Source organism: Patella vulgata, chromosome 8, assembly GCF_932274485.2.
Source record: "Patella vulgata chromosome 8, xgPatVulg1.2, whole genome shotgun sequence".
Lineage (NCBI taxonomy): Eukaryota > Metazoa > Mollusca > Gastropoda > Patellidae > Patella > Patella vulgata.
Window position 1 is genome coordinate 53,206,981 of NC_065886.2, and position 27,769 is coordinate 53,234,749.

The 27,769-nt window shown below is 40.1% G+C and overlaps 1 protein-coding gene across 3 annotated transcripts in view; it reads left to right on the plus strand.

The window, feature by feature from the left end:
* The window catches only part of LOC126831060 (uncharacterized), an 82,431-nt gene that overhangs the window by 166 nt on the left and 54,496 nt on the right, over positions 1-27,769 (plus strand). For 2 of the 3 annotated variants that reach the window (XM_050561672.2, XM_050561675.2), the window contains exons 1-2: positions 17,716-17,816; positions 25,465-26,384. In XM_050561672.2, the coding sequence (XP_050417629.2) occupies positions 26,326-26,384 (59 nt within the window). In that variant the 5' untranslated portion in view covers positions 17,716-17,816; positions 25,465-26,325. Of the gene's footprint in view, positions 1-17,715; positions 17,817-25,464; positions 26,385-27,769 lie in introns of those variants that run through there. The other variant, XM_050561673.2, reaches the window with a different exon arrangement.

A 27,769-nucleotide genomic window follows, 5' to 3' on the forward strand; every position in this document is an offset into this window, starting at 1 on the left:
TCGCTAGCCTGGAGGTCGGGTGTTCCATTCCTGAATTGGCCGAGAAAGTTCATCCAGATTTTCCGGCGTGGTTTCCCCTTGTCAGTGATGCAGGACGGAGGGCCTGACAAGGACAGCTGTCTAGTCGTTCGGATGGGATGAAAAAACGAGGTCCCGTGTACATATTGGCGTGCAGTTGGAATTCGATATAAGAGTAGGCCGTAGTGCCGCTGCCCGGGCAAAATCTCCCTCATAGCACACAGTATGCCCGTCTTCATTAGCCCAGTTTAGGAGCAGAAGAGTAAGACGTTAAACCACATTTCATTTTGTATGTTAATATAAATTACACGTGATCATTAATTTGCAATATAATTTCTTTTAACTTTTATTTCTAAAATAAACTGTTTCAAAAATAACAATCGTTCAAAGAATCACATCTGCGGAGTCCACAGATTCCAGAGGAATGTCAAGGCCAATTACCATAGACTTTCCTAAAATGAGTATTGCACATGATTCCAAATATATATATTACTTCAACTCACATATATATCAATATTTGATAATATACCGTTCTTATGTCAAATCGTCATTTTTAATTCAAAATCGTAGCGGTTTTTTTTCAAAAATGCCCCTCAAAATACGATTTCCAAGCAAGTTTTTCGTGTAATACAATATTTAATTTTTCGTAGTTACAACTTCCAAACTGGGGCCTGTTTCACGAAATTTTAGCTAAGATAAAATCCAAATTTTAGTAATTTGATTGGATAATATTAGATAGATTTTAGTGCTTAGCCAATCAAAATTGAAGTATCTACTAAAATTCGGATTTTATCTTTAGTTAAGATTTCGTGAAACAGGCCCCTGACTTGCAAATCGCATTTGGGTGGATTTAAGTAGAATTCATTAACCCAGCAAACTTCTTCTAGGGTAATTTTAAAAAAATATAAAAGAATCCGGGAAAATATGGCCAGCGTAGTCACTACCAGAAATTGTTTTGGGAGGGAGAGGATCGAGTAATTGTTTTGGGAGGGAGAGGATCGAGTAATTGTTTTGGGAGGGAAAGGATCGAGTAATTGTTTTTGGAGGGAGAGGATCGAGTAATTGTTTTGGGAGGGTGAGGATCGAGTAATTGTTTTGGGAGGGTGAGGATCGAGTAATTGTTTTGGGAGAGAGAGGATCGAGTAATTTTTAGACCAACAGAATAATAAGGACCGGGCTTCTGATCATACATTCTGTCGCTCGCAATCTGATTAAAACGCAGATCCTAATTCGTTTCGTTTTTTATAGTTTATGACCTCTGACGCGACCTTCCACTATAACTGGTCAGATCTGTATTTTAATCAAATTGTGTCGATCGGCTATTACATTATTTCCATCGTCATAAGTTTTTGATGAATGTTTCATCTTAAAGGCTCAATACCACTCTTGTTGTAACTGAATAATATGTCCCAATCTTTATTCCGGTCAACAAATTGTACTATTTACAATATTCCAATTAATTGATGTTACAAATTTCAACTTAACACACCTAATATAAAAAAATTGGAAAATTCAATTAAATGATTTTAAAGCCTGACGTAAAGCTTTTCAAATGTGACTTGGATTTAAAAATATTTTTGAACCCTCTGGACAAGTAAAATAGGATTTAATGGATAATTTACACAACATCTAATACTTAGAATAAAGCTATTATTTATTTTCTGGAGCTGTCAAGCCAGCAAGAGTGTTATTGTCCCTTATAAATTATTATGTATTGTATATAGTATGTAATATATGGTAAATAAATAGTGTTTAAACCAACACAAATATGATGGTGTGATATCCACTGAAACTAATGTAAACTTTAAATTGTCACAATTGAATACTTTAAGATCAAAATATTCGTATAATAAAAGTACTATGGTCTTAACTATATGTCGTAACATGTTGGAGGTTTACATCAAAAGCAAATCTGTACATTGGCATTCTGGTTGCTATATTTTGTGGTAGAAACTGATGAGAATGTATGCGGAAATAGAGAGAGAGAGAGAGAGAGAGAGAGAGAGATGGGGCTTAACGTCCACTCGACACAAACTAGGTCATTTCGGAACTAACGTGGTTCAATTTTATTTCAATAATTTGCTTGCGCGTAGGGATCTTTAACAGTGGGGGGGGGGGGGGGAAACCGGGGAATCAGAGAAAATCCACGAGGTTGGGCAGGCGAACCTGCTCCTTGTCACGTACAACCGGGGAATCGAAACCACGCCAGTTGACTCAATGACAGACCGTATGATCTAACCAATTGGGCCACCCAAGATGGAAATAGCCTTAAAACATATTTTGTTAAATAAAAGAAAACGCAGATATAGTTTTGTTCATTGTACACGCCACCTGGTGAGATTTCCATTTGGGAAATTCACATGGCTAACAAATATGTACTTTTAAACTACTTCCGTTTTTTGGGGTTGTTTTTTTTTTTTGTTTTTTTTGGGTTTTTTTTTCATTTTTCAAGACGCTTTAACATAGCTAGATTACTAAGTGCAAACACACAAAAGTCGAAACGTCAATTTAACTGCACTCACTTCTCTAGATACTATATTTAGATACAGACTGATTAAAACACAGGTCCTATTTCGTTTCGTTTTTTATAGTTCAAAATTTCGTTTTACTTGTCTTTACTACACTAGGATCTGGAAGGGTTGTTATATAACCCGTGATGTGGATGATGTGGGGGATCAGCCAATGAAACGGTCTGTTAGGGCGAGTTTTTGGCGTTTCCACTAGAAACACCAACGCTGATAGGTTAATGAAATGTCTGACGTTATAGGGTCAAAGGCCGCTCGTATGACGCGATTTTCCACAACAACCGATCAGATCTTCATGTATTGTAGGCCAACGAAAGTATTAAAAAAAGAAACCAAATATAGATCTGGATTTTAATTACATTGTATTTATATACATACAACAATATATCTCAAACCCCAGTTTCATATTTTTGAAACGGTTTATTACTAAGCAGTCAACAAAACTGCAGTCAAGTTAACATGTTTTTGTTTGTCATACAAATTGCAGTCAAGTTCATATGTTTTTGTTTGCCATACAAATAAAATTACGAAATATAGTTTAAATATCTAGAAGATTGACATTCCCTTTCACATGTTTTCACATATAAAAGAAATTGGATAATTCAACTGCATTTTTATTCTGAAGGTGATCTTTCTAAATGTGGATTGTCCTGAAGCATTTTAGATATCCTGCTAATAAATTAAAACAGATTTAAATCATAGATATCCTCAATGACATTGTCACACCTCGAGATTCGCGTACAAGTTGAAAGGTTGCATACTGAATGTCAAACGAGTTGGTTTTAAAAGGAAGTAAGGTATCCGACAGAAAATACTGCCACCTGATTGGTGTTTAAGAAGTAATTGATTGTAAATCTGGCTTGAAATGCCACATAGAGAGTGAGGGGGTGGGTCGGTTTTCATATAAAGTAGGTCAACTTTATTTCAATAATTCGATTGCGCGAACGGGTCTTTAGCGAGAGAGAAAGAGAGAAATGGGGTTTAACGTGCACTCGACACAACTAAGTCATTTCGGGACTAACATATTGTTTAAATTTATTTACATAATTCGCTTGCGCTTAGGAGTCTTTAGCAGTGGGAGGAAATGGTCTTTGGCAATGAAGGGGGCGGGGCTGGAAAATACACGAGGTTGGACAAGCGACCAAACTCTTGTCACGTTCAAGCCGAGTATTGAAACCGCAGAACTTGACCCAATGACAGACCTTATGATTTAATGCGAACACGTTGAATTCAATCTAATTAAAATACAGATCTATATTTCGTTTCGTTTTTTATACTTTCGATGGCCTACACTACATGAAGATCTGGCAAGTTATAGCGATAGGTCACGTCAGGGGTCAAAAGACCGACTTATGACCCTATGACGTCAGACATTTGATTAACCAATCAGCATTGATGTTACTAGTGGATTACCCACAGTTCTGTGAAAAACACGCCTAAAGCTCGCCGTAACAGACCGTTTCATTGGCTTATCCCCGACACCATTCAGAACATGAGTTAAATAACAACTCTTCCAGATCCTAGTGTAGTAAAGACAAGTAAAATGAAATTTTGAACTATAAAAACGAAACGAAATAGGATCTGTGTTTTAACCAGATTGGCGTTGTATTTGTTATTGGTTTATATTTCATTCTACTTTAGTTTATATACAAACTAGAACCGATGATTTCACTGGCCAAATCGTAGGGAGAGGGAGAGAGAGAGAGAGAGAGAGAGAGTGTGTGAGAGAGAGAGAAATGGGGTTTAAGTGTGACAAGAAAAATTTTGTGGATTCAACCGGAGAGAGAGAAAGAAAGAGAGAGAGAGAGAGAGAGACTAACATATGGTTCAATTTTATTTCTATAATTCGCTTGCGCGAAGGGGTCTTTAGCAGTGGGAGGAAACCGGAGGACCCGGAGAAAACCCACGAGGTTGGACAGGCGCCCCTACTCCTTGTCACGTACACCCAAGGATTCGAAACCACGCCAGTTGACTCAATGACAGACTTAATGATACAGCGCGCACGTGCTAACCACTAAGCCATACAACCCCCCCCCCCCCGCAAATCGTAGGAGAAAAGTGTCCACGAAAGTAGTAATAGTGTATAAAGAGATGAGAGAGAGGGAGAGAGAGAGAGAGTTAGCGTCCACTTGACACAAACCAGGCCATTTCGGGACTAAGGTATGGTTCAATTTTATTTCAATAATTCGCTTGCACGTAGGGATCTTTAGCAGTGGGAGGAAACCGGAGGACCCGGAAAAAACACAAGGTTGGAAAGGCGGCCCTTCTCCTTGTCACGTACAACCAGGGAATCGTAGGATCCACGGAAGTAGTAACAGTGTATACAGAGATGAAACACGTATAATAATTATACTATGGGACGTTTGTTCTATACAAACTTTTCTACCAAAGCATTTCGGAACTCATTACGTGCATCCATGATACATTTAAAAATAGAAATGAAATGAAATGAAATGAAATGGGGTTTAACGTCCTACTGTTCTGCTCCTATGCTGGGCTAATGAAGACGGGCATACGCCATACAGTCTGCTATGAGGGAAATTTTGCCCGAGCAGCGGCGCTGGACCCTACTCTTATATCGAATTCCAACTGCCAAGGGTTCTTTTACGTGCATTCCAATATATACACGGGACCTCGGTTGTTCGTCTCATCCGAAGGACTAGACAGCTGTCCTTGTCAGGCCCTCACTGACAAGGGGGAACCATGCCGGAAAATCTGGATAAACTTGCTCGGCCAATGTAGGGATCGAACACCCGACCTCCAGACTTAAAAAATAGAACAAAACAAATAAGAACACCAATCATTGGATTCTTGTTTTGTTGTATATGAAAACTGTTGTACGTGATTAACGATACTGATGATTGATGGGGTCGAGATTGGTTTATGATTCATAAGCCGTACAACTGAACACACCTAGGGTCCCTTGCACCAATATCTGGGATCTACATGTATGTCCCTTATAGACGGAGAGAAATAAAAAACTACCGAGAACAAATTGCAAAAGAATTTCTTTCACTGGAATCTAGTAAAGGGATATCTAAAGGACCCCCAACTCAAAATTGTCCGCTGAAACCCTGTAGCGTTTTTCATAATTAGCATAAATCCAAGATGGCCGCCAATTGGACTTTCTGGCCTCCATATCTTGGAAACGGCTCGTTTTAGGGCAATGAATGTATTATCATTAGATACAAAAGTGATATAAACGAATCGGAAAATAAAATTATCACAACGCCAGCAGGTCATGTCACACTGCCGTTATTTTGACGTCAAAACACTGCTTTGATACTGAATAAGCGGGTTTGACGTGAGTTCTAATGTCTTAAGCCTAGCTTATGTCGCCCTACGACACGATGAAACTGGCGGCGACTAACGGCATCTGACAGCTTATGTCGCTACGACTGAATTTATCCACGACTGGACGCAACCACGAGCAACCAGTTGATCATAGTTGTAAGCGCGCTCATTTCGCCCGGCGTCAGTTGAAGAATCGGAGCCACAACTGATCACATGACTGACACGTGATAATCATCAAATTAGCCTTATTCCACTTGTCTCCCGTGGCTGTTACCGCCCCTGAGTACCACGTGACTAAATAACCGAATCTTATTGGCTACGTCAGCGAAGCGCCAACTTAAGCCAGTTGTATGTGCTCTCATGTCGCTTGCGACTAGGTACAACTAGTTGTCTCCAGTCGTAAGAGTAGACCATGTGCGACTCAAGAGAAACTGGACGGCGACTGGTTGCCGTCCGACTTACACCAGTCGTAACAGCGCTCGGGTCGCCCTCATAGTCATAACTGATCAGTTCCACTTGATCGTAAACCAGTCGCCGATTTCGAGTCTCCGTCAGTTTTATCGCGTCGTAGGGCGATATAAGCTAGGCTTTAAGCCCGGCCCATACCGCTACGACTACACACAACCCGACAGGACTCAGCGTCTTGGGTAGTTGTAAAAAAAAATCGGGTCGCGTCTTTACGTCACTTGCCTACGACGGTACCAGTCCACACAGGCCCGACTCTCACAGATTATACATCGTGAGTTACGCCACTTCCCTCTAGCGAGTGATTCCAAAACGTAAACCGGAAGCATAAAAGTGACATTATATTTTGCCAAGATGCCGCTGATTGGCTAAACAACAGTAAGACAATTGATCGTGTCGTGTGAGTGTCCACACAAACACGATGGGTTACGACTGCATCCGACTACGACTGAACATGCTCAGTCGGTCCGACGGGCCACGACGCGACGGAAATCGATTGAATCGTTGTCGGGGGACTCACCACGCTGCACTGATCATCTGAGACAAGACAATGCGTTGGGTAGAGTCTGGGCAAGTCGTGGCGGTGTGGGCCGGACTTGAGAGAACTCAGAATAAGCGGGCTGTGACCTAGTTTCTTTTTGTGAAACTTTCTTTTGCTAATTTTGTGAAAAGAGCCGTATTTCGCCATGGATACGTGCATAACTTCCGACAATAACCTAAATAATGGTGGGGATGTTGTCAAGCTCACCACCAGAGGGATCGAATGTAATCAATCAGGCTGCTCAGCTTCACCGGTTGGACATTTCGGTCACCCCTCCTAATGCTCATGTGCATGTACAGTGCAGATAGAATTTCACTCACCAGACTGAATTCCAGTCCAGTCAGTGTTACAAAAACAAACGAGTTCTCAGCCCACTTATTCTTAGTTCTCAAAGACACCAGAACTCACGTCAAACCGGCTTATTCGGTATCAAAGCAGTTTGTCCGGTCGTCAAACCTCAATATTTCGAGTGAATCTGGAAATTATCTATAAAGTTTTTTAGGATTGATTTAGTAGCCTATGGTGTCCTCTTTCAGAATCTGCCGGGTGAACTCCAGTCACCCTTGAGCGTTTTGCGAAATTCAAGATGGCGTCCAAGACGACCGCCATTTCAAATAATCCCCCATAACTCCCATAGTATTTATTCTAGGACGATAATTTTGGGGTCTAAACGTATGTTACTCGGGTAAAGGAATACACTGAAATCATTCATTATGTTGTGGGGTGATTAGATGATAGTAAAATCTAAAATGCCAGACAATATGGGCCATTATTTCACCAAACCAAACTATATCTAGAGACAAACTACATATTTCTGGATAAAGGGGGGCACAAGCTGTTTTGTGAACATTTAAACAAACAAATTCCACCCACAAAACACGAAAATAACCCCCACAAAACTAGGCAATATTCAGTTTAATCCTTTGGTCGTATTTCTGGCTGCAACCTAAGGCAGTACAAGCACAAAATACTGTACATTCTAAGCCATCCGTAGTGCATCTACAAACAAGCGTACTGCATGATGTGTCATTCTTGTATCCGCATCTGATGTGACACATGACAGACCCCGGAGCAAGTTGGTCGGTTGTAGTGTTATCAATTTAGTATCCTTCACCTAGCAATGGCTTGTTGATGAGCTCTTTTTACGTTGCCCGTAAATGCATCATTCATTGAGCAAGACTACCATGTTTGAGTGGGGATGATGACTTTTGGATGTCCATACCCACCAACGTGATTCTTGTCAACTTGCAAATCGACGCCTGAAACACGCTGGAGGGTATAGGCATCCTAAACTGAAAATATATCATCATCATCCACATTTAAACCATGTAGTCTTGCTCAAACGAATGATGTATTCGTATGGAAAGTAAAACGATGTCACCACCATGCTATTGTGTGGCGTTCATTGGAAGATCGCAATCCACCAGAACTTGATCCAGAACTGTATTGCTGGGTTAAGGAGACTAAATTGAGAACGTTACAATCCGTCAAATTGCTCCTGTGGCTCATCAAATGCGGATGAACTAGTGACGCCCCAAATAGTATGCTTGCTTGTAGCTGCACTAGGGCTTGGCTTAGAATGTATAGAATGTTGCACCTGTGAAGTCGCAGGTTGCAACCAGACACACGACTAAAGGATTAAACTGAATATTACCTAGTTTTGTGGGGGTATTTTCGTATTTTGCGGGTAGAATTTGCTTTTTAAATGATCAAAACACAGATTGTGCCCTTCTTTTCAGGGCCGTCCCATGTGGCCCTGGATCCCCTGTTAGGCATGTATGCCGTGTTATCGTATCAATCATATGCTTCTATGTCCATAAATATATAGTTTGGTTTGGTGAACTAATTATTGTCCAAACCGCCGCTATCGAGTTAAAGGGCCATATTGTCTGGCATTTTGCATTTTACTATCATCTAATCACCGCACAACATAATGGGTGATTTCGGTGTATTTCTTGGCTCCAAAAACCTAAGGTTAGACACCAAAGTTATCATCCTAGACAAAATAGTATGGAGGTTACAGGTGATTATTTGAAATGCCGGCCGTCTTGGACGCCATCTTGAATTTCTCAAAACGCTCAAGGGTGACCCAGGTTCAATCGGCAGATTCTTAAAGAAGACACCATGGGCTACTAAAATCAATCATAAAAAAATCTTTGTGTACAACTTCCAAGTTCAGCCATACTTCTGCAGGACTAAGTGTTTTGACGTCAAAATAAAGTCAGTGTGACGTCATTACGTCACAATGCCGTCATGACGTCACCCCATGACCTGCTGGCGTCGTGATAACCATTTTTTCCGATTCGTTGATATCACTTTTGTATCTAATGATAATACATTTATTGCTCTAAAACGAGCCGTTTCCAATATATGGAAGCCAGAAAGTCCAATTGGCGGCCATCTTGGATTTATGCTAATTATAAAAAACGCTACAGGGTTTCAGCGGACAATTTTGAGTTGGGAGTCCTTAAGACATCCCTTTACTAGATTCTAGTGAAAGAAATTCTTTTGTAATTTGTTCTCGGTACTCGACAAACAAAAATTATATCTCTCCGTCTATTAGGTCATTTATCACGAACTTCTTACAGAACCTTCCATTATGCTACGTTCCCATTGTCACGATTCGTGCTACGATTGAAATCGTGGTTGTAATCGTGGAGTAATCGTGGTGTTCGTATCAGGTCTTATCATATATTAAGGTCAATCGTGGCAATCGTATCGAAACGTATCCGAATGTATCTTGACGTATAACTGATCGTGGATCGTGGCAATCGTATCGAATGTATCTTGACGTACCTGATCGTGGACTCAATAGAGACAATCCTATCATAACGCATCGCACGGCAGTGGAAACCTTCCATTAGACTCGGCCGCCCTAGCCGATCAAGTTTTCTCTTCGGATTCGGCTGTATTCTTTCAGTTTTAGTGTGACGTACGTTTGTTTAGCGAGGGTGTTTCGGGGGGCGGGGGGTGTCAGAAAAGTGAGGTGTTAAATTTCATTTCATTTAATTTCGTCTCAGGGCCGTAACTAGCCCAGAGAAACGAGGGGGCGGGAAGTGTTCTCGGGAGTGCTGTCAAATTGACGGACAATACATCTATTGTTTTTATGGTCGACAATTTTTTCACAGAGGGGGGGGGGGGCGAAACTTTTTGCAGGGGGGGGGGGCAAAGCCCCCTCCCCTGTATCCCCCCCCCCCCTTAGTTACAGGCCTGTTTCGTCTGCCAGCGCACACCATTAATACCCACCTATTTAATTTTAACCCAACTGTGATATTTTGTTAACATGGGTGGTGTAGAATTGAAAATAGAAAAAAATAACGGGTGTTAACTTCTGTTTGATATTGCTTGTCATCCATATTAATTTAGTTAATTAAATACCAATATGTTTTCAATATGTGGTTAAGTATTTATGTATATGAGTAACTTGATCCGGAATACCAACATGGTTTGAGCGCTAGATAATGATTACTCAAACTGTTTTTACAAGCAACAAATAGAGTTGGGTTGCCATAACAAGGGCAGGTTAACATGTGGTTTTGTATATATCAGTATTAATATACATTATAAGAATTTTTATTATGTTTTTAACATTTTAACGCATCGTGATATCTACCAGTCATAGATGCACTTGCATGTGTTGAAACAGGATTCCAATCAAATGGTCATACCCTTCATACAAATATGTTTATGAAAATAATTTGTAGTTAAAGGGGCTGTTTACGGCTTAAGATAAATCTGTTATGTCCGCGCTGTATGGGAGGTTGAATGTTAGCGCGTGCGCGTTGTATCATAAGGTCGGTCTGTCATTTTCGCACATCAAGGAAGTACCAAGGGGGCTTCTATTGGGATTAAAGGCGATTTGTAAAAATGTCTATATTCTGGTTGATTGTGCAGTTCCTTAACAAGATTTTAAACCTCTATTGTTACTTTGGTGCTTTCTCAAACCGAGATACTAGGAGACTCCGGTGGGTCAGCTCCGTCGTATATAGATCGGACGTCATTTAACACCGACAAGTTCCATCTTGTTTACAACCCACCTTGCCCGTCATGGCAACAAGAGCATACCCTTATTGCAAATAACAACACATGATTTTATCAAGTTAAAAATCAGGACTGAAGTTCAAAAAGGAGTATCGTCAATTGTGTTTCTACAGCGCGGGGAGAGAGAGGGAGTGTGAGAGAGAGAGAGAGAGAGAGAGAGAGAGATGGACAGGCGACCCTACTCCTTGTCAAGTACAACCGGGGAATCTAAACCACGCCAGTTGACTCAATGACAGACCTTATTATACAGCGCGTATTTGCTAACCATTCGGCCATCCACGTACCCCCCCCCCCCCCAATCCCAAGAGGAGTTCTCTTTGTATTTCGTTGATGTGCGAAGATCCACCAAGACAGAGAGAGAGAAATGGGGTTTAACGTCCACTCGACACCCCCCCCCCCCTCCCCACCATCCCAAGAGAAGCTCTCTTCGTGTTTCCTTGATGTGCGAATGCGAAGATACACCAAATGATAAACATACTAATTTCACTTTAAAGTTGAGGTATCAACATCCTAAGCGGGAATCCAATTGGAATTTTACAAAGTTCTGTGATTTCTTTTTTTCTTGTTTTTGTTTTTTGTTTTTTTTGTTTATTTCTTTTTGCTGCACTACTCTTGCTGCGAGATACAGAAAGACTGAATTTGATTAGATGTTACCATATGTCTTCCAGATGGCTTTTTACTGCATTCATTCTCTCTGGCATGTCTGAGAGCTGTTCTTGTCAAGGGCAGACTACCGCTTTTTTTAGTTTTGCCTATTATAATCGACATTAATATTGTCTAAGGAACACTTCATTACGAGGTATTTTTGTACTGTAAGATACGACTTGCATCCGTTATGGCAGTTCTGGAATCTCCTGGGTCAATTGGGTGCATTTGGTAAAACATATTCAGCATCTTTGAGTTATATATTCATAATGCAAGTAAACATCAATATATGATTCTTAGCAATACCATGGACCTTATAATACATATATTATGTATGTTATTTTCTATTTTAAAAAGATGTCGATACTGGAGGTGCAGTTTAAACAAAATTGTTAATCTCGTCTATCTCTAAAACATTTGAATATGTTATAGGGTAAGGACTGACTTGATCACGTGAAACCCTATATTCGTTTGTCGTTTGTATTTACAGTTTTGGTTCCTGATCTATGTGGTTTATGGTTGTCAGGGACGTATGTGTGAGTTTGCAGGGAGGGTGGGGGGTAGCCAAAACAATATAGGCGGTCTCAAAATAGGTGAAGTCGGTCTCACAATTATGCTTCGGTGGTTTATGTATATTCACCGCAACAGTATATCGAACATGTAAACTATCACAGATTCAAAGTACTTTGTACGTTCCAGCAATATTCTTAATAAATAACATGAATTCTCAAGCGTTTACTCATGTTATAAGTGTTTTCTGACCATCAGAATTCTTCAAAATCCAGGAAATGGTATTTCAGGAACTCTAGATTCAGACATTTCTCCGGGGGAGCATGCCCCAGGACGCCACGCCCGATAAAGCCCGCATCTGTGCTTCTTGGCTCATGACTGCGTCACTCGTAATACTGTTAGGGGCCCGTGCATCAGTAGTCAGTCGTAAATTTTTGCTAAAGACCCCCCCCCCCCGCCCCGCAAACAGAATCGATTTGCACGCCCCTAATTTTTGTATTTATCTAAACTGCCATTCCCTTTTTCCTATCAATCAATTGTAGAATTTTCTACTCAGTAAACTATTGCAGCATAATAAACTGTGTACGTGCTTTTGGTCGCAATGCATGTCACGTGATACAACCAGACATTCATTGACGAGATTATTAACCTGTAACGTGACGTAATTTCAACTATCAGATTTAAACCTCCATTGACAAGCCAATAAATAACAGGGCAATCACACGGCCCTGGAGAATTATGCCTTGTTGCGAGGTTATGAAATATCAATAAAAAGTTGAACTTCCCACGTGAGCCATTCTCAATAACGTGTCGTGAGTTACTGAAAAGGTATTGACTTAACAAACAGGTATAAGCCTTTATTTAAACAGTTTATGTCAATGTTGTCAATAGAACAAATCGTTTAGAGTGTATTCAGACTTAATTCTTGTGTAATGTACTGCAGCCTTTTAATCTTCAAGGGGGGGTTGGATGGCCGAATGGTTAGCGTGTGCGCGTTTTATCATAAGGTCTTTCATTGAGTCCACTGGCGGGGTTTCGATTCCCCGGTTGTATGTGAAAAGGAGTTAGGTCGCCTGTCCATCCTCGTGGGTTTTCTCCGGGTCCTCCGGTTTCGTCCCATTGCTAAAGACCCCTACGCACAAGCGAATTATTGAAATAAAATTCAACCATATGTTAGTCCCAAAATGACCTGGTTTGTGTCGAGTGGACGGTAAACCCCATCTCTCTCTCTCTCTTCAAGACGAATGGGCTTCGGTTATATACTCTTCAAAAAAGGAGATATTCAGAAACAATACAAACTGCGGAAAGGCACTGCTGTTTTTATTAGAGGTAACCAGTGTATGTTAATAACAGGCCAATTGCCTACACATGAACATAAACAGTTGATATGGGCGACTTATCTGTCGGCCCCATTTCACTCGCAAAGAGATACACCGTCAAGTGAAAATGGACGTTTTTGATTTTTGTCTTAATGAGTAATTGCTCCACCAATCCTCAGACATTCAGCAATTCGTCGTGGCATGCTCATAATCAACCGTCCAATCACGATTTGGAGCAATCTGACCCACTCCTCTTGCAGTGCCACGGCCAATTTTTGCAGCGTTGTCGGTTGACGTTGACGTCGACGAACACGTCTCCCGAAAAAATTAAACGTAACACACTAAAGCAAAGATACGCTAAACAGTAAATCCTATGCAAGAACCGACAGGAATGCTAACATGGATAGATAAAACAGCACGCGACAGTTTTCATCAACCATTCCTTGAAGTGTCAAATTTGACAATGAACCCCTCCCACGTGTATGGCGCTATTGCGTGTCGCATGTGCAACTCAATGGTTCTGTTGGGGCGATAATTCTTCATCTGTGAACATACTCTCAAAGCATGTCCTGTGTCCATGACTATTTATCATATCACAACCTGCATAGGTATTTGCATTTCAATATCCCCTACTTTTTTTGAAGGGTATATATTAGCTCGACAATCGATCATTAAGTGGGCTTAATAACATGTTATAGTTTTTGATGTTGAAAATGACAACGCTTTAATTCCATGGCTACTTATAACGTCCCCGTCAGACAGGGGTGATGTCCTTACTGCGCTGCTGTGACCGTACAGCGACCAGAAAATGTGAACACAACGCGAGAAAACGTCCCAAAAATTTCAAACTTTTCAGGTCAGATCGCAGAACCTTGGCGTTTGTTTTAACATGTTCAAAGCAAACGCCGTGACCCGGCGATCATTAGACCACAGCACGATATCTGGTGTTTTTACCACGCTTTTACCACGCTTATGGCGATCTTGACGCGCTCTGAGACCATTTTCCGTCGCCGTAGCAGAGCAGTAAGGACGCCAACCCGGTCTGACGGGGTTATTAGTTGAAAGGAGCTAAATCGCTATTCTTTGGCACCTAGAAATTGACACTAATGGGTTGCAACGCATATAATAATGTAATATGAATGTAAATGAACCGATTTACATTCAATCGTTTCTATTTGGACTGTAATTGCTAATCAGTTATGTTCGGCGAAATACACGAAGAGGGTATGTTTAGCCTCGTTCATCGAGTCGCTTTATACAAATGGTGCTCGAAAGCATTCTGGCACACATTCGGTGTGCCAATTTTAAAATGATGTTTTGTCTTAAACATTGGATATCAGAGGCCCAACTTTTCACAGTAGGATAATAACATCAATGTTGATTTAAATTGACCAATTTAAGTCGTGTTTTGTATATAGAAGACTGTGGATTATATTGAGTTAGAGACTTAGCATTCTGATTAAAATACAGATCTATATTTCGTTTCGTTTTTTATATTTTCGATGACCTACACTACAGTGTAGTAAAGACAAATAAAACGAAATTTTGAACTATAAAAACGAAACGAAATAGGATCTGTGTTTTAATCAGATTGGAGACTTGGCTACTTTAAGGTTATCCAATTCCTCATGTAGGACAAGATACACCACGTAGTTCGAATGGAAAGAAAACCCGCTTTTAAAATTGGCGTGCACGTAAAAGAATCCCCAAAACTTCCACTTTGCAATAAGAGTAGGCCGAAGCGCCGCTGTCCGGGGAAAATTTCCTTGATGGCCCATTGCATGCCGTAAATTCGTCTTCATTCGCCCGGTTGGTGCAGAAACGTAGGACGTCAAACCCCATTTCATTTTGTATTCCAGGTCCAAATCCAGTTATCTGAATAATAATTCCTTCTTATTACCCGATGACACTTCCCATTTGATTGCACTGTTGTATTTTGAAAGTATTAACATATGGTAATCATATTCCCTCTTAAATTACCAGACCATATTGTTGTACATCTATCCATCTGTCTTTCCTAATACATTGTAGTTTTGATACGTACATTCTGATTGCACAACCGCACATGCGATATCTATCAACGTGCATGCAGGCATTTGTGCACCCTATGGTGTGTGCATATATGAGAGTATGGTGGAATATTTGACGAGCTAGCAATTCTTGTAGTAGTGCAGATTCTAGATTGGTATTCAATGTATTTAAAGTGTAAAGATACATGATAGGATTTAAATTGTGTGGATACTCTGGTATACCAGCTGGAAATACTTGTGATTGATGTATTGCACGCGGCAGGTTATGCCTTTCCTAGAACACCTGGCACCACTTCTTATTCATTTGGGAAGTTCACACAGCTAACTAGTTTTCCCTGACCGTACTTCCATAAATATGTTGGGGGGGGGGGGTCTCGACCGAATGTTTAGCGTGTGCGTTGTATCTTAAGGTCTATCATTGGGTCAACTTGCGTGGTTTCGATTCCCTGGTTGTACGTGACAAGGAGTAGGGTCCCCTGTCCAACCTCGTGGGTTTTCTCCAGGTCCTCCGGTTCCCTTTCATCCACTGCTAAAGACCCCTACGCGCAAGCGAATTATTGAAATAAAATTGAACCATATGTTAGTCCCGAAATGATCTCCCTATTTCTCTCTTTCTCTCTCTCTCTCTCTCTTTTAGCGAAGACTTTTAATTTGATTTGTCGTTGAATCCACAAAATTTTTCTTGTCACACTCAAATCAATACGGTTTGTAAGCCGCGGGGGTAAATTTATAACCAAAAACTTTGCGAATTTATGACAATCGGGGGAAGGGGGGTGGCTCCATGAGTAAGACTATGGCTGGCTAACCAGGCGTCCTCGGGTTCGTTTCCGGTGTTGGGCGTGGAGGTTCCAGGGAATTTACCGGCGTTGTTTCCCCTTGTCAACGTTGCAGGAAGGAAAGCCTAAGAAGGAAAAGTGTCTAGTCCTTCAGATGATACGAATAATGGAGATCGCGTGTACACGCTGGCGTGCACGTAAAATAACTCTTGACATTTGGAATTAGAAATAACAGTAGGGCCACGGTCCGGGCAAAATGACCCACCTAGCACGCCGTATTAACTCGTCCCGTCGGTGCTGAAAAAATAAGATGGTAAATCGAACTTCATTTCATGACAATCACCACGTAGCCAACGTTAGTAATACATTTTAGTGTCATTGAGCAAATTGTATTGCCCCAGTTACGTGCATAGTATTCCCTTTCACTGAAAAAAATATAATGAATTTCAAACGCCAGCTATGTTTGGCTTTTGTTTGATGTGAAATAAAAAAAATGTCGACAGCTGTGCTTGCCTACACATTAAAATAACGAATATGTACTGGGATGTTGCATCAAACATTTGCCAATTGCATCACTGAAATATCGATAACTTTCCATGTTAAACATAGACTGTAACATATTTGATTAAAGAGGCACTGTGGTATTTTTACGGTTAAGTTTTACAAGAGAACATTGTGGCTTTATGGCTGTTTTTGATTATCAGTTTCAATCCCGGGCTAGGTCTGAGTAGATATTTCAACGTTCTGGTCGCTAGATGTACGGCTAATATTAAACATATATTATACAAGAGCTAAATCTGCTTATTGCAGGTCTTTCTTTAGGCCTGGAATATAAACTATTAATTAGACATTTATTAACACGAAAAGACCTTAATCAACTCTCAAAGTCATCTTATGTGTCGGATTTTCACTGGATTTGAATCCGATCTGCTGCTCAACGCTCAATGATGATTAAATCCAAAAATGGATAAGCGAAACTATGCTTTTTTATCGTTCCGACTTTAGTAATGATGATCGAGGCTAGGCTTAAAATTCAAAAGCTAATATCTCGGTTCAAAGTGAAGCAATTTGACTGAAATTTTCAACATATTTTATTTACATTATCTATTTTTGTAACTATTATAGCGAAAACAGTCAACTCGTTATCTAATCTCTCAAAATACCCCTTTAAATTCTCACCATCACCGTAAAGCAAATATTGTCGGGTATAACAGCAGAACTGACGAAATCTTAAACGTAAATCATTTAATTTGTTTATGATTGTTGAGTGTAACACGGAACTACTGGTGACGGCCGGGTTTAAATACTTCCGACAGCATTCCTAGCATCCTTGACCCCATTCACATAAATCGTGACCGGTTGCATAAATATTTCATTAAATACTGTAAGATTATCTATAAAATTGTGCGTGCGCGCATGTGTGTGTGTGTTTCTCTTTAAGTTAATTGGATGTGTTTTAGGTAAATCAATCGATGGTGTGTATATTTCTATTCGTGTGTATTGCATCATGTAGAATAGAACAGTAGATATAGAGGTAGTTGATAGATTAGTTAAATACGTGCTGTATATCACTGTACTGACCAACAAACTATTATATCACTTGAAATGAACGCGTGTCATATCCACTGAAGCTGACTAGAGGAAACGACATGGTAATGTATTATTCTCTGCAAAATTCTAGTAAATCATCCATTTTCTTCATTTTATGAGTAAAGGAAAGTTTCCGCTATTTGTGGGGGGCGGGGTTGAATGGTCGAATGGTTAGCGCGTGCGCGTTGTATCATCAGGTCTGTCATTTAGTCAACTGGCGTGGTTTCGATTCCCCGGTTGTACGTGACAAGGAGTAGGGTCGCCTGTCTAACCTCGTGGGTTTTCTCCGGACCCTACCACTGCTAAAGACCCCTACGTGCAAGCGAATTATTGAAATAAAATTGAACCATATGTTAGTCCCGAAATGACTTAGTTTGTGTCGCGTGGACGTTAAACCCCTCTCTCTCTCTCTCTCTCTCTCTCTCTCTCTTGATGGACAATATTCCAGAATAAACGGAAATGTGATTTAGAGATCACTCACAATCAAACGTATTCCTTCTCTTAAAAAAAACAACAACAATAACAAAAGACGAATTCTAAGTGCTATTTTTTTAGCTGTGGTTAAATCTATTCAACATGTTTTATTTGTTATTACCAACATCAAGGCCATGGCGTTATCTAATTTATGCCCGGTTCCGACTGTCACGATTCGTGCTACGATTGAAATCGTGGTTTTAGTCGTGAAGTAATCGTAGTGATCCTATCAGGTCTTACCATATATTGAGGTCAGTCGTAGCAATCGTGTTGATCGTATCGAATCGTGGAAATGAAATGAAATGAAATGAAATAGGGTTTAACGTCCTACTGTTCTGCTCCTAAGCTGGGCTAATGAAGACGGGATTACGCCATACAGTGTGCTATAAGGGAAATTTTGCCCGGGCAGCGGCGCTACGGCCTATTCTTATATCGAATTCCAACTGCACGCCAATATGTACACGGGACCTCGTTTTTCCGTCCCATCCGAACGACTAGACAGCTGCCCTTGTCAGGCCCTCCGTCCTGTATCACTGACAAGGGGGGAACCACGCCGGAAAATCTGGATGAACTTTCTCGGCCAATGCAGGGATGGAACAACCGACCTCCAGGCTAGCGAGCCAGCGTCTTACCCACTTAGCCACGTGATCCCCGTATCGAAACGTATTCGAACGTACCACATCGTGGACTCAATTGGGACAATCCTATCGCCCGACAGTTGGAACCTAACACAACATTTTTATTTTAATCTTGGTTATTATAGTAATAATAATAACAACCCAGATATTTTGTTAAATAACGAAAATACTATTTGTCTGTTGCCCTTTTAAACATGCATTATGCAAGAACTAAATCTGCTTATTACAGGTCTTCCTTTAGGCCTGAAATGTTGTCTAATTTATTAATTAGAACATGAAAAGGCCATAATCAACTCTCGATGACATCTTGTGTGTCGGTTTTTCACTGGATTTGAATCCGATCTGCTGCTCAAAGCTCATTGATGATTGAATCAAAAAAATGGATAATCGAGACTATGTTTTTTATCGTACCGACTTTAGTAATGATGATTGAGACTAGGCCTTAAATTCAATCGCTAATATCTTGTTTCAGAGTGGATCAATTTGACTGAAATTTTCATCATATTCTCTTTACATAACCTAATTTCTAACTATTACAGTGAGAACTGCCCGCTCTTTATCTAATCTTCCATAATGTGTTTCAATCATCAATGAGCGTTGAGCAGCAGATCGGATTCAAATCCAGTTTATGGATGGTACCTTGTCACGTTGCGTACCTATAGCCAAACCGGAAGAGCGATTAAAACACAAGCTACCAAGTATCCTGTTTAAGATTTATTGGTTTTTATGCCCCTTTTTACGAGGTTAGAATCACCTTAATCTCCGGTATTAGTATCTTTTTATCTTGATAAATTGATTTATCTCCATGTCAGTTTGCTCACACACACCGGGAAGTATGTGGAGACAGATAAAACGTTTCCAAGATAATTCAGTTAACCCGTTTCATCGAAATCCGTCTTAATAAGATCACAAGGTCCCAAGTGAAAATACTAATTTGATATCGTCCATATCGCCAGATTGTAATACAGCTATTTATTACACCATTTAAAATTGTGTAAAAGGAGAGATGGGGTTACGCAAGGGCGTGATATAAGACATCTGTTCTGATACGTTAGAGCTGCTGGAATTAGTCGGTTGACGTGTAAAATATGGTCCAACATTGTTCGAGCGATCAAATAACGATTAATAAACGTTACAACAAACACCTTGGCTGTCACAACACAATGTACAGCTTCCGAGAAAGAATTATTTTAAAACATAAATATTTAAAGACGATGACTGAGATAAAACTACGGATTAGCCATAACCCTTTGATATTTTTTGATTGGTTTACTTTAGTTTTTATTAAACATTCCTTGTACTCGAGGATAATGTCGCTCATGTACACGGCAATTTAAACATACATTATGCAAGAGCTAAATCTTCCTATTTCAGGTCTTTCTTTAGGCCTGAAATGTTATCTAAATTATTAATTAGACATTAGTTAACCTATCCAGGCCATAATCAACTCTAGATGGCATCACTAACCTGCGATCTTTAGTGGATTGTAAGCCGATTTACTGCATAACTTTCCTTCTCGATTAAACGATTAAATGGATAATCGAGACTATGCTGTTTATCGTACTGACTTTAGTAATGATAACCGAGGATGGGCAGAAATTTCATTCGCTTAGTTCTCGGTTCATAGTGGATCAATTTGAATGAAATTTTCACCAAATAGCCTTTACATTATCTAGTTTTTAACTATTATAGCGAGAACTGCCAACTCGTTACCGAATCTCCCATAATGTATCTTTAATAAAAACAAACGTTACATCAGATTTTGTTCTACCCCATCTTACTTTACAAATGAAATGAAATGGGGTTTAACGTTCTACTGTTCGGGTCCGACTGGGCTAATGAAGACGGGCATACGCCATACAGTGTGCTATGAGGGTAGTTTTGCCGACCAGCGGCACTATGGCCTACTCTTATATCGAATTCCAACTCGCAGGGGATCTTTTACGTGGTATACGGGACCAGAGTGTTTCGTCCAATCCGAATGACTAGACAGCTGTCCATGTCAGGCCCTCCACGCCGGAAAATGGCAATAAACCTTCTCGGCCAATGCAGGGATCGAGCCAGCGTCTTACCACTTAGCCACCGTGGCTCCTAATCGAAAAAGAATATATAGCATAAGGTATGCGACTGACCAGGTGGCCACTCATCCTGAGAAATACTTGCTCCAAGGTTTGAACTCATTGGGCGGATCACTATTGGGGGTGGGGGTCTTCGTTCGTAGTTCCACGGGGGTTTGGATGGCCGAATGGTTAGTGCGTGTGCATTGTATCATAAGGTCTGTCATTGAGTCACTGGCGTGATTCAACGGTTGCAGTGGCAAGGAGTAGGGTCGCCTGTCCAACCCCGTGGCTTTTCTCCGGGTCCTCTGGTTTCCTCCCACTGCTAGAAACCCCTACGTGCAAGCGAATTATTGGAAGTAAAACTCTCTCGCGCGCTCTCTCTCTCTCTCTCTCTCTGAATGGTTAGCGCGTGCGTGTTTTATCATAAGGTCTGTCATTGAGTCAATTGGCGTGGTTTTGATTCCCCGGTTGTACGTGACAAGGATTAGGTTCGCCTGACCAACCTCGTGGCTTTTCTTCGTGTCCTCCGGTTTCCTCCCACTACGAAAGACTCCTACGCGCAAGCGAATTATTGAAATAAAATTGAACCATATGTTAGTCCCAAAATGACCCAAATTGTGTCGAGTGGACGTTAAACTCTCTCTCTCCTCTCTCTCTCTCTCTCTCTCTCTCTCTTAAGTTCCATACTTTCTGTGCGATCATACGGACACCCACAGATAATTCATGTCATTATTTTGTTGTAAAATACAGATATACTTTCAAGGCTGAAATTTGACATGCTACAAAGTCCATGTAAGAGTAAATAAAATAGGCTGCACATTATCGTTTAAATTCGTTACACAAAAACGGTTTGATAAATGTAAGCTAAAGTAGTTCCTCGTGCCCTCTCCCCTTTAACTAGCTGCAAAATATGACGTTCCTAACTACACGTTGGACTGTACGATACGACACTGAAAAAAACAAGGAGCGCGTTGATTTTTCTAGAAAACCACAACCATACTTACGAAAACTGTCGTGTAAATAACCTAATATTGTTGGTTGAAACCAACGTAAAGCTTTATCTTTGTAATGCCGAAAGTTAAATCAACGCTCTTATCTCAACAGACAATCTTACGTTTACAGCAATTAAAGGTCTAATTCATACCAATCTTTCTAATCGCGTCAGAACATGTTTCGTGAAGGCTAAATGAATGACTTTCCCTGTGGTCGGTCTGATTTCAGATTTATCGCAATTGCGGAAAGCCAGCCAAGAATACTAGGGTTATTTTCTTATGTTCCTAATGTAATATTTCCCCTGAAATATAAAGGGGTTTCCAGGCAAGAGAACATAGGCCCATCCGTTGTAAACTTTGAGTAAACCTTCGGCAATAAAACCCCTTGACATATAGTGTATCAATACGTGTTTAAAGTAATTCTGAATTGTACTGATCTGATTATATGTGTCATGTTATGATCAGATTTCCATGATGGACGCAATAATAGTTAATAAATAATTAACATTGAATTAAAACTGACACAAAGATTGAACTAAAAGAGCTCTTACTTAGGTCCGATTGAGGTTTCGATGGTTGGAAAGCACCACTGTGAATAGAGTAATACCCCCGTCAGACCGTACGGCGACCAGAAAATGCACAAGATTGCCGGCAAACGTAAACACAAGGCGAGAAAATGTCCCCCAAAAATTACAAACTTGAAAACCACCGGGTTCTCACAGCTTTCGGGTCAGATCGCAGAATCTTGGCGACCATGGAGACCACAGCACGATATCTGGCGTTTCCACCACGCTTTTACCACGCTTATGGTGATCTTAACGCGCTCTGAGATCATTTTCCGTCGCCGTAGCAACGCAGTAAGGACGCCACCTTGGTCTGACGGGGGTATAAGGAAGGTTTCGATGACGAGTCTGCGATTGCAGCTTTGCATCTTGTAGATTGAAAAATGGGCCATACTATATACCGGAAAACACCGGAAAACACAGGAAAATACCGGAAAACAACCGGAAAACACCATTTTATACTGAATACCGGAAAACACCAGAAAAACACTAAATACCGGAAAACATCCTAAATACCGGAAAACACCCTAAATAGGTAACCCGGAGCCTGGTCCTCTGTGTGCGATTTTGGACCAAGTGAGCGCCGATGAAGGAAGGTCAAGGTCATTACGATGTTCGTTTTACAAATACCCCCCCCCCCCCCAAAAAAAAAAAACAAATTCCGATTTTTTTCTCCAAAATTTTGTTGATGCCTATTATGTTTTGAATGTTTTAAAAGACGCAATCAGTCTGCCTCCATCATTGATCAAAAAAAATTTGTATTTTAATTTTAGTTTTCAGTAAATTTCAGTAGATTTCAGTGTTTCAGTATTTCAGTAGATTAAACACTGCCCTCGGAGGGCCCCATTATATGCCGGTTGCGCCGGTCTCCTGATCCTTACCAGTAACGCTGGCATCAGGGTGGAACGAAGTAGTGGAAGGCACGACTAGGCCAACTCCTCCCTAGGTAACAAAAAATCGCATCATAAAACAGCAAGTATCATCAAAAGCGAGTTAATAAATCTCTGAATAGTTCGAGTTGAAGTTCTAGGTTTAACCGCTATGTGTCCTTATCACCAAACGAAATGGATGCCACGCAATTCTCGGACAGGCTGTAATCTGAAAAGTGTCTATCCTTTCCAAAAGCTATCCATCTCGTTGGAAGGGCTAACAATCTACTTGTTTCTGAGCTTACTTTCATTCCAGGGTCAAATATAATCACTTGAACCATAATAATATTCAACATATTCCATCATATTCCGAGGGCCGCACACAGGATTTTTTTTTGGATTACTTTTCGAGCTTTTTTCCCCAACTTGTTGACCAGTTTTCCTTGAGAAAACCCCAACTTTCGCCCTATTGTCCATGAGAAAACTACATATTCTATCTTACTGCATTGACGGGAAGTGGTAAGCTGGACGTCTGTGAAAAGGGTTGATCGATAAATTTTCAAGGAAGCAATTGTTGTTTTTGTTTGTGAAATAGAGGACTCGAGCCGATGAGGCTACTTTCCCCCCGAGAACCTCGGGCAACCAATTTGTTTTATGTACTACTATCGTAATAAAACATTACTATGTTAACCACTTCCTGGTGGCTGAAGACTTACACCGAATGCGTATTCGGAAAAAAAATGTCCCCAAGAAAATGTTTTTTTCAGACAATCGATATTCGAGATGTCTTCTGTTGCACAAATTGTGCTGCACTGTGTAAGAACTTGCATCCTTTGATCTGAAGATTGTAGATGGAAAACTATCATTTGCACTATTTCAAAATAAACCTGCATTTTCGTATATCAGCCCGTAATTTGTGATTAATGACAATGACTGTGGAAATAATATAGGTTGAGGAACGGAAGATCTATGTTCGTCACGTGACTGGACAATTCCACCCCCGTTCCACCCTGGCGGCGCGCTTTCTAAAAAAATCTCGGGCACAGTTTACTCTTCTAAGTTTTCCGGTAGCTATTTAGTAACCCGGAGTTTGGTCCTCGTGTGTGGTTTTGGACCAGGTGAGCGCTGATGAAATAAGTTCATTGACATACAAGGGGGCTATTTGTAAAACGAACATCGTATGACCTTGACCTTCCTTCATCGGCGCTCACTTGGTCCAAAACCGCACACAGAGGACCAGGCTCCGGGTTACCTATTTAGGGTGTTTTCCGGTATTAAGTGTGTTTTCCGGTATTTAGTGTTTTTCCGGTGTTTTCCAGTATTCAGTATAAAATGGTGTTTTCCGGTTGTTTTCAGGTTGTTTTCCCGTTGTTTTCCGGTTGTTTTCCGGTGTTTTCCGGTATATAGTATTGCCGACTGAAAAATGAAAAAACAAATCCTACAAATGATGGTTGTACGACACCCGAAGGGTGCATCTGTATAGTAATCACAAACGTTTTAAAAAAGCATGTTTAAAACGAGTACAAAACATTTAAACTTTACTAATTCAAAACTTCAAAGATGTAATCATTCATTTTGAGAGACACGTTTGTACGTGACAAGGAGTATGGTCGACTGTCCAACCTCGTGGGTTTTCTCCGGGTCCTCCAGTTTCCTCCCACTGTTAAAGACCCTATTTTATTGAACTAAAGACCCATAATAAGCTAATTATTGAAATAATATTGAACCATGTGTTAGTCCCGAAATGACCTAGTTTGTGTCGAGTGGACGTTAATCCCCATCTCTCCCTCTCTCTCTCTCCCTCTCTCTGCGAGACAATGAGGGGGGTTGTGTATGAAGGAAAATCATGCCACTGTAAGCGATTAACGCACATAGTTCTAGAACATAGAAGTGCCTTCCTTTCCTATCCTTCTTGTTTTGAATATAAGGTTACTGCATAAATTGCGTGGGCAAATCATTGGATAAACTACGCAACTTACAGGCTACTATGACTTTCTTAATTGCCTACATCATGACCAAACACGTGCTCGAAGTTTTTCGACCCATCGTTAGACCTTCTTGTGTTTGGCACAAATCCATTTATGATAATAGATGAAATTTATTAACATTTTCAGACACGCTTGCCACCACGGGGCACAATAAGCAGACTCCCGCCAATTTCCAGATAGCAGGCGACATATTTCATGAGAAAGCAGCCTTTACTTGATAACATTAAAGCTACAATCATTTTAAACCAAGCGTTAATCTATATAGACTCGGTCATAAATAAACTGCAGAATACATTAAAGCAACCTACAAACAAAATGTGTATTAAGCCCCATTATACACGTCATTTAATACGCATTATAAATTGATATACCGCGAAGGTCTCCATGCAGCTATAGCGGGACTATACGAGTGATTCTCATCTTTACTGTGCATTTCATCCATAAGGGTACAATTGTGAGCACCGCCGCCTGTCTGTTTAGAAGAATTGTGTTACGTTTTACAGCGGTGACAATTGATAAATTTCCCACTGGCGTTTAAGCGACGAGAGATGGACGTTTAAATAGTTTTAACACATAAACTTTTTATTGGATTAATTTGTTTTTCTTGTGTGGAATTTGGCTGGAAGAAACAAAATCGAAAGATGATGAACCTAATATGGAAGAAAATATCAATGTACCGTTTACACGAAGTTGGAAATGTGGAAAATTTTTCATAAGGGCGAGCATTATTTGTAGTCAGTGTGTACGTGTTTTTAAAAGATGCGAGTTTGTTATGGCAGAGTCGATACACAATAGTGTTACACGTAAAAATGAACTGAAAGGAAGAGAGCGTACCTTTGTGGATTAAGGATATATTTTAGTGATCTAATACTAATTCATGGAGTAAATAAATTACACATTCGGTGGATTATCAGTGGATTATTTAATTATTTGTAGATTAATTAGTGTTATAAACGAAATTTGTTTCTATGATTTGTGTATCTTCAAATGGCTGCGGAATGTTCGGAAAATTCAATGACATTCGACGAGCCAAACAATCGAATCAGGTAAGCTCATTTTTTTAGTTATATATATGAAATGTTTACCTGAATTGGGTTATTCTGGGAGTAATACACAATTTCTTAATATATGAAGGGAGAATTTATTCAACACAGTGGTTCAAAGATATCAGTTAAACATTGTGAAATTTGTAATTTCATTTGCGGTGTATTGGACTGGCTAGATATAAATGGAGAACCGTACAGTGTCAAGGGGTAGGGGAATGTATATACTATAAGTTACAGATGATGTTATAGTTATCCGATGCCACACAATTGAAGTTTTCTCAGCTAAAACCACAAGAATTAAGTCAATGCAACACTTTTTAGACGTACATACTGTTGCATGATGTTTAGCTTTCGTCATGTATGTACTACTAATGAGGAGATGAATTTGGTCCAGACAGTGTCATTTTACTCTTCTTTATGAAATTCCAACTGTTTTGGGTTATTTAAAGAGTGAGTCTATATGTACATGACTGGGTTCACTTGTTTGTCCCGCAGGTACAAGCTATACGATGAATCTCAACATAAGCCGGGATTCGAATCCACCACTACCAGCGTTCCTTCATTAGTACTTGTATCAATAACTTATCATCAGTACTTGTATCAATAACTTGTCATCAGTACTTGTATCAATAACTTGTCATCAGTACTTGTATCAATAACTTATCATCAGTACTTGTATCAATAACTTATCATCAGTACTTGTATCAATAACTTATCATCAGTACTTGTATCAATAACTTATCATCAGTACTTGAATCAATAACTTATCATCAGTACTTGTATGAAAATTGAGAGGGAAGGCTGATCTGATCATTGATTTGTTCAATATCATTTTCTTTATCCCATTTCCGCATTTTTCTTCTCTTTTTTTGGACGGGGGGCGGGGGGGGGGTACTAACTTTAAGGGACAGGCAGAATTTAACTACCCCTGTGAAGAACTTGGGCTACATGTACTAATTCTAAGTTCCAATATTTTGATGTGAAATATTTTGATGTGAAATTTTGGGCTGTTGCCATAGCACACTTTTTGTTTCGTAAATATTGCGTTAGAATCAGTGTAATTTATATTTACGGCCGTTTTCTTTTGTTGACAAACTCGTTCCTTTCTTCAAGTTGTAATATTATATTCAATGAAAAAGAAACGTTGTTTAACTCTTACTCAACATAAACCCCGCCATTTCGGGACTAAAATATATACTAATTTCAATAATTCGCTTCCGTGCTGTTGTTTTTTTTTTATATTAGTTCAAGGTACCCAGAGGGCCCAGAGAAAACCACATGTAATATACACGCTTCATATAGAAACCTCATTTGACAAATGAAAGTCCATATCCGCTTAATTACCTACATTAGGATACTCAACGAGTCAACCTCTTATTATAGTC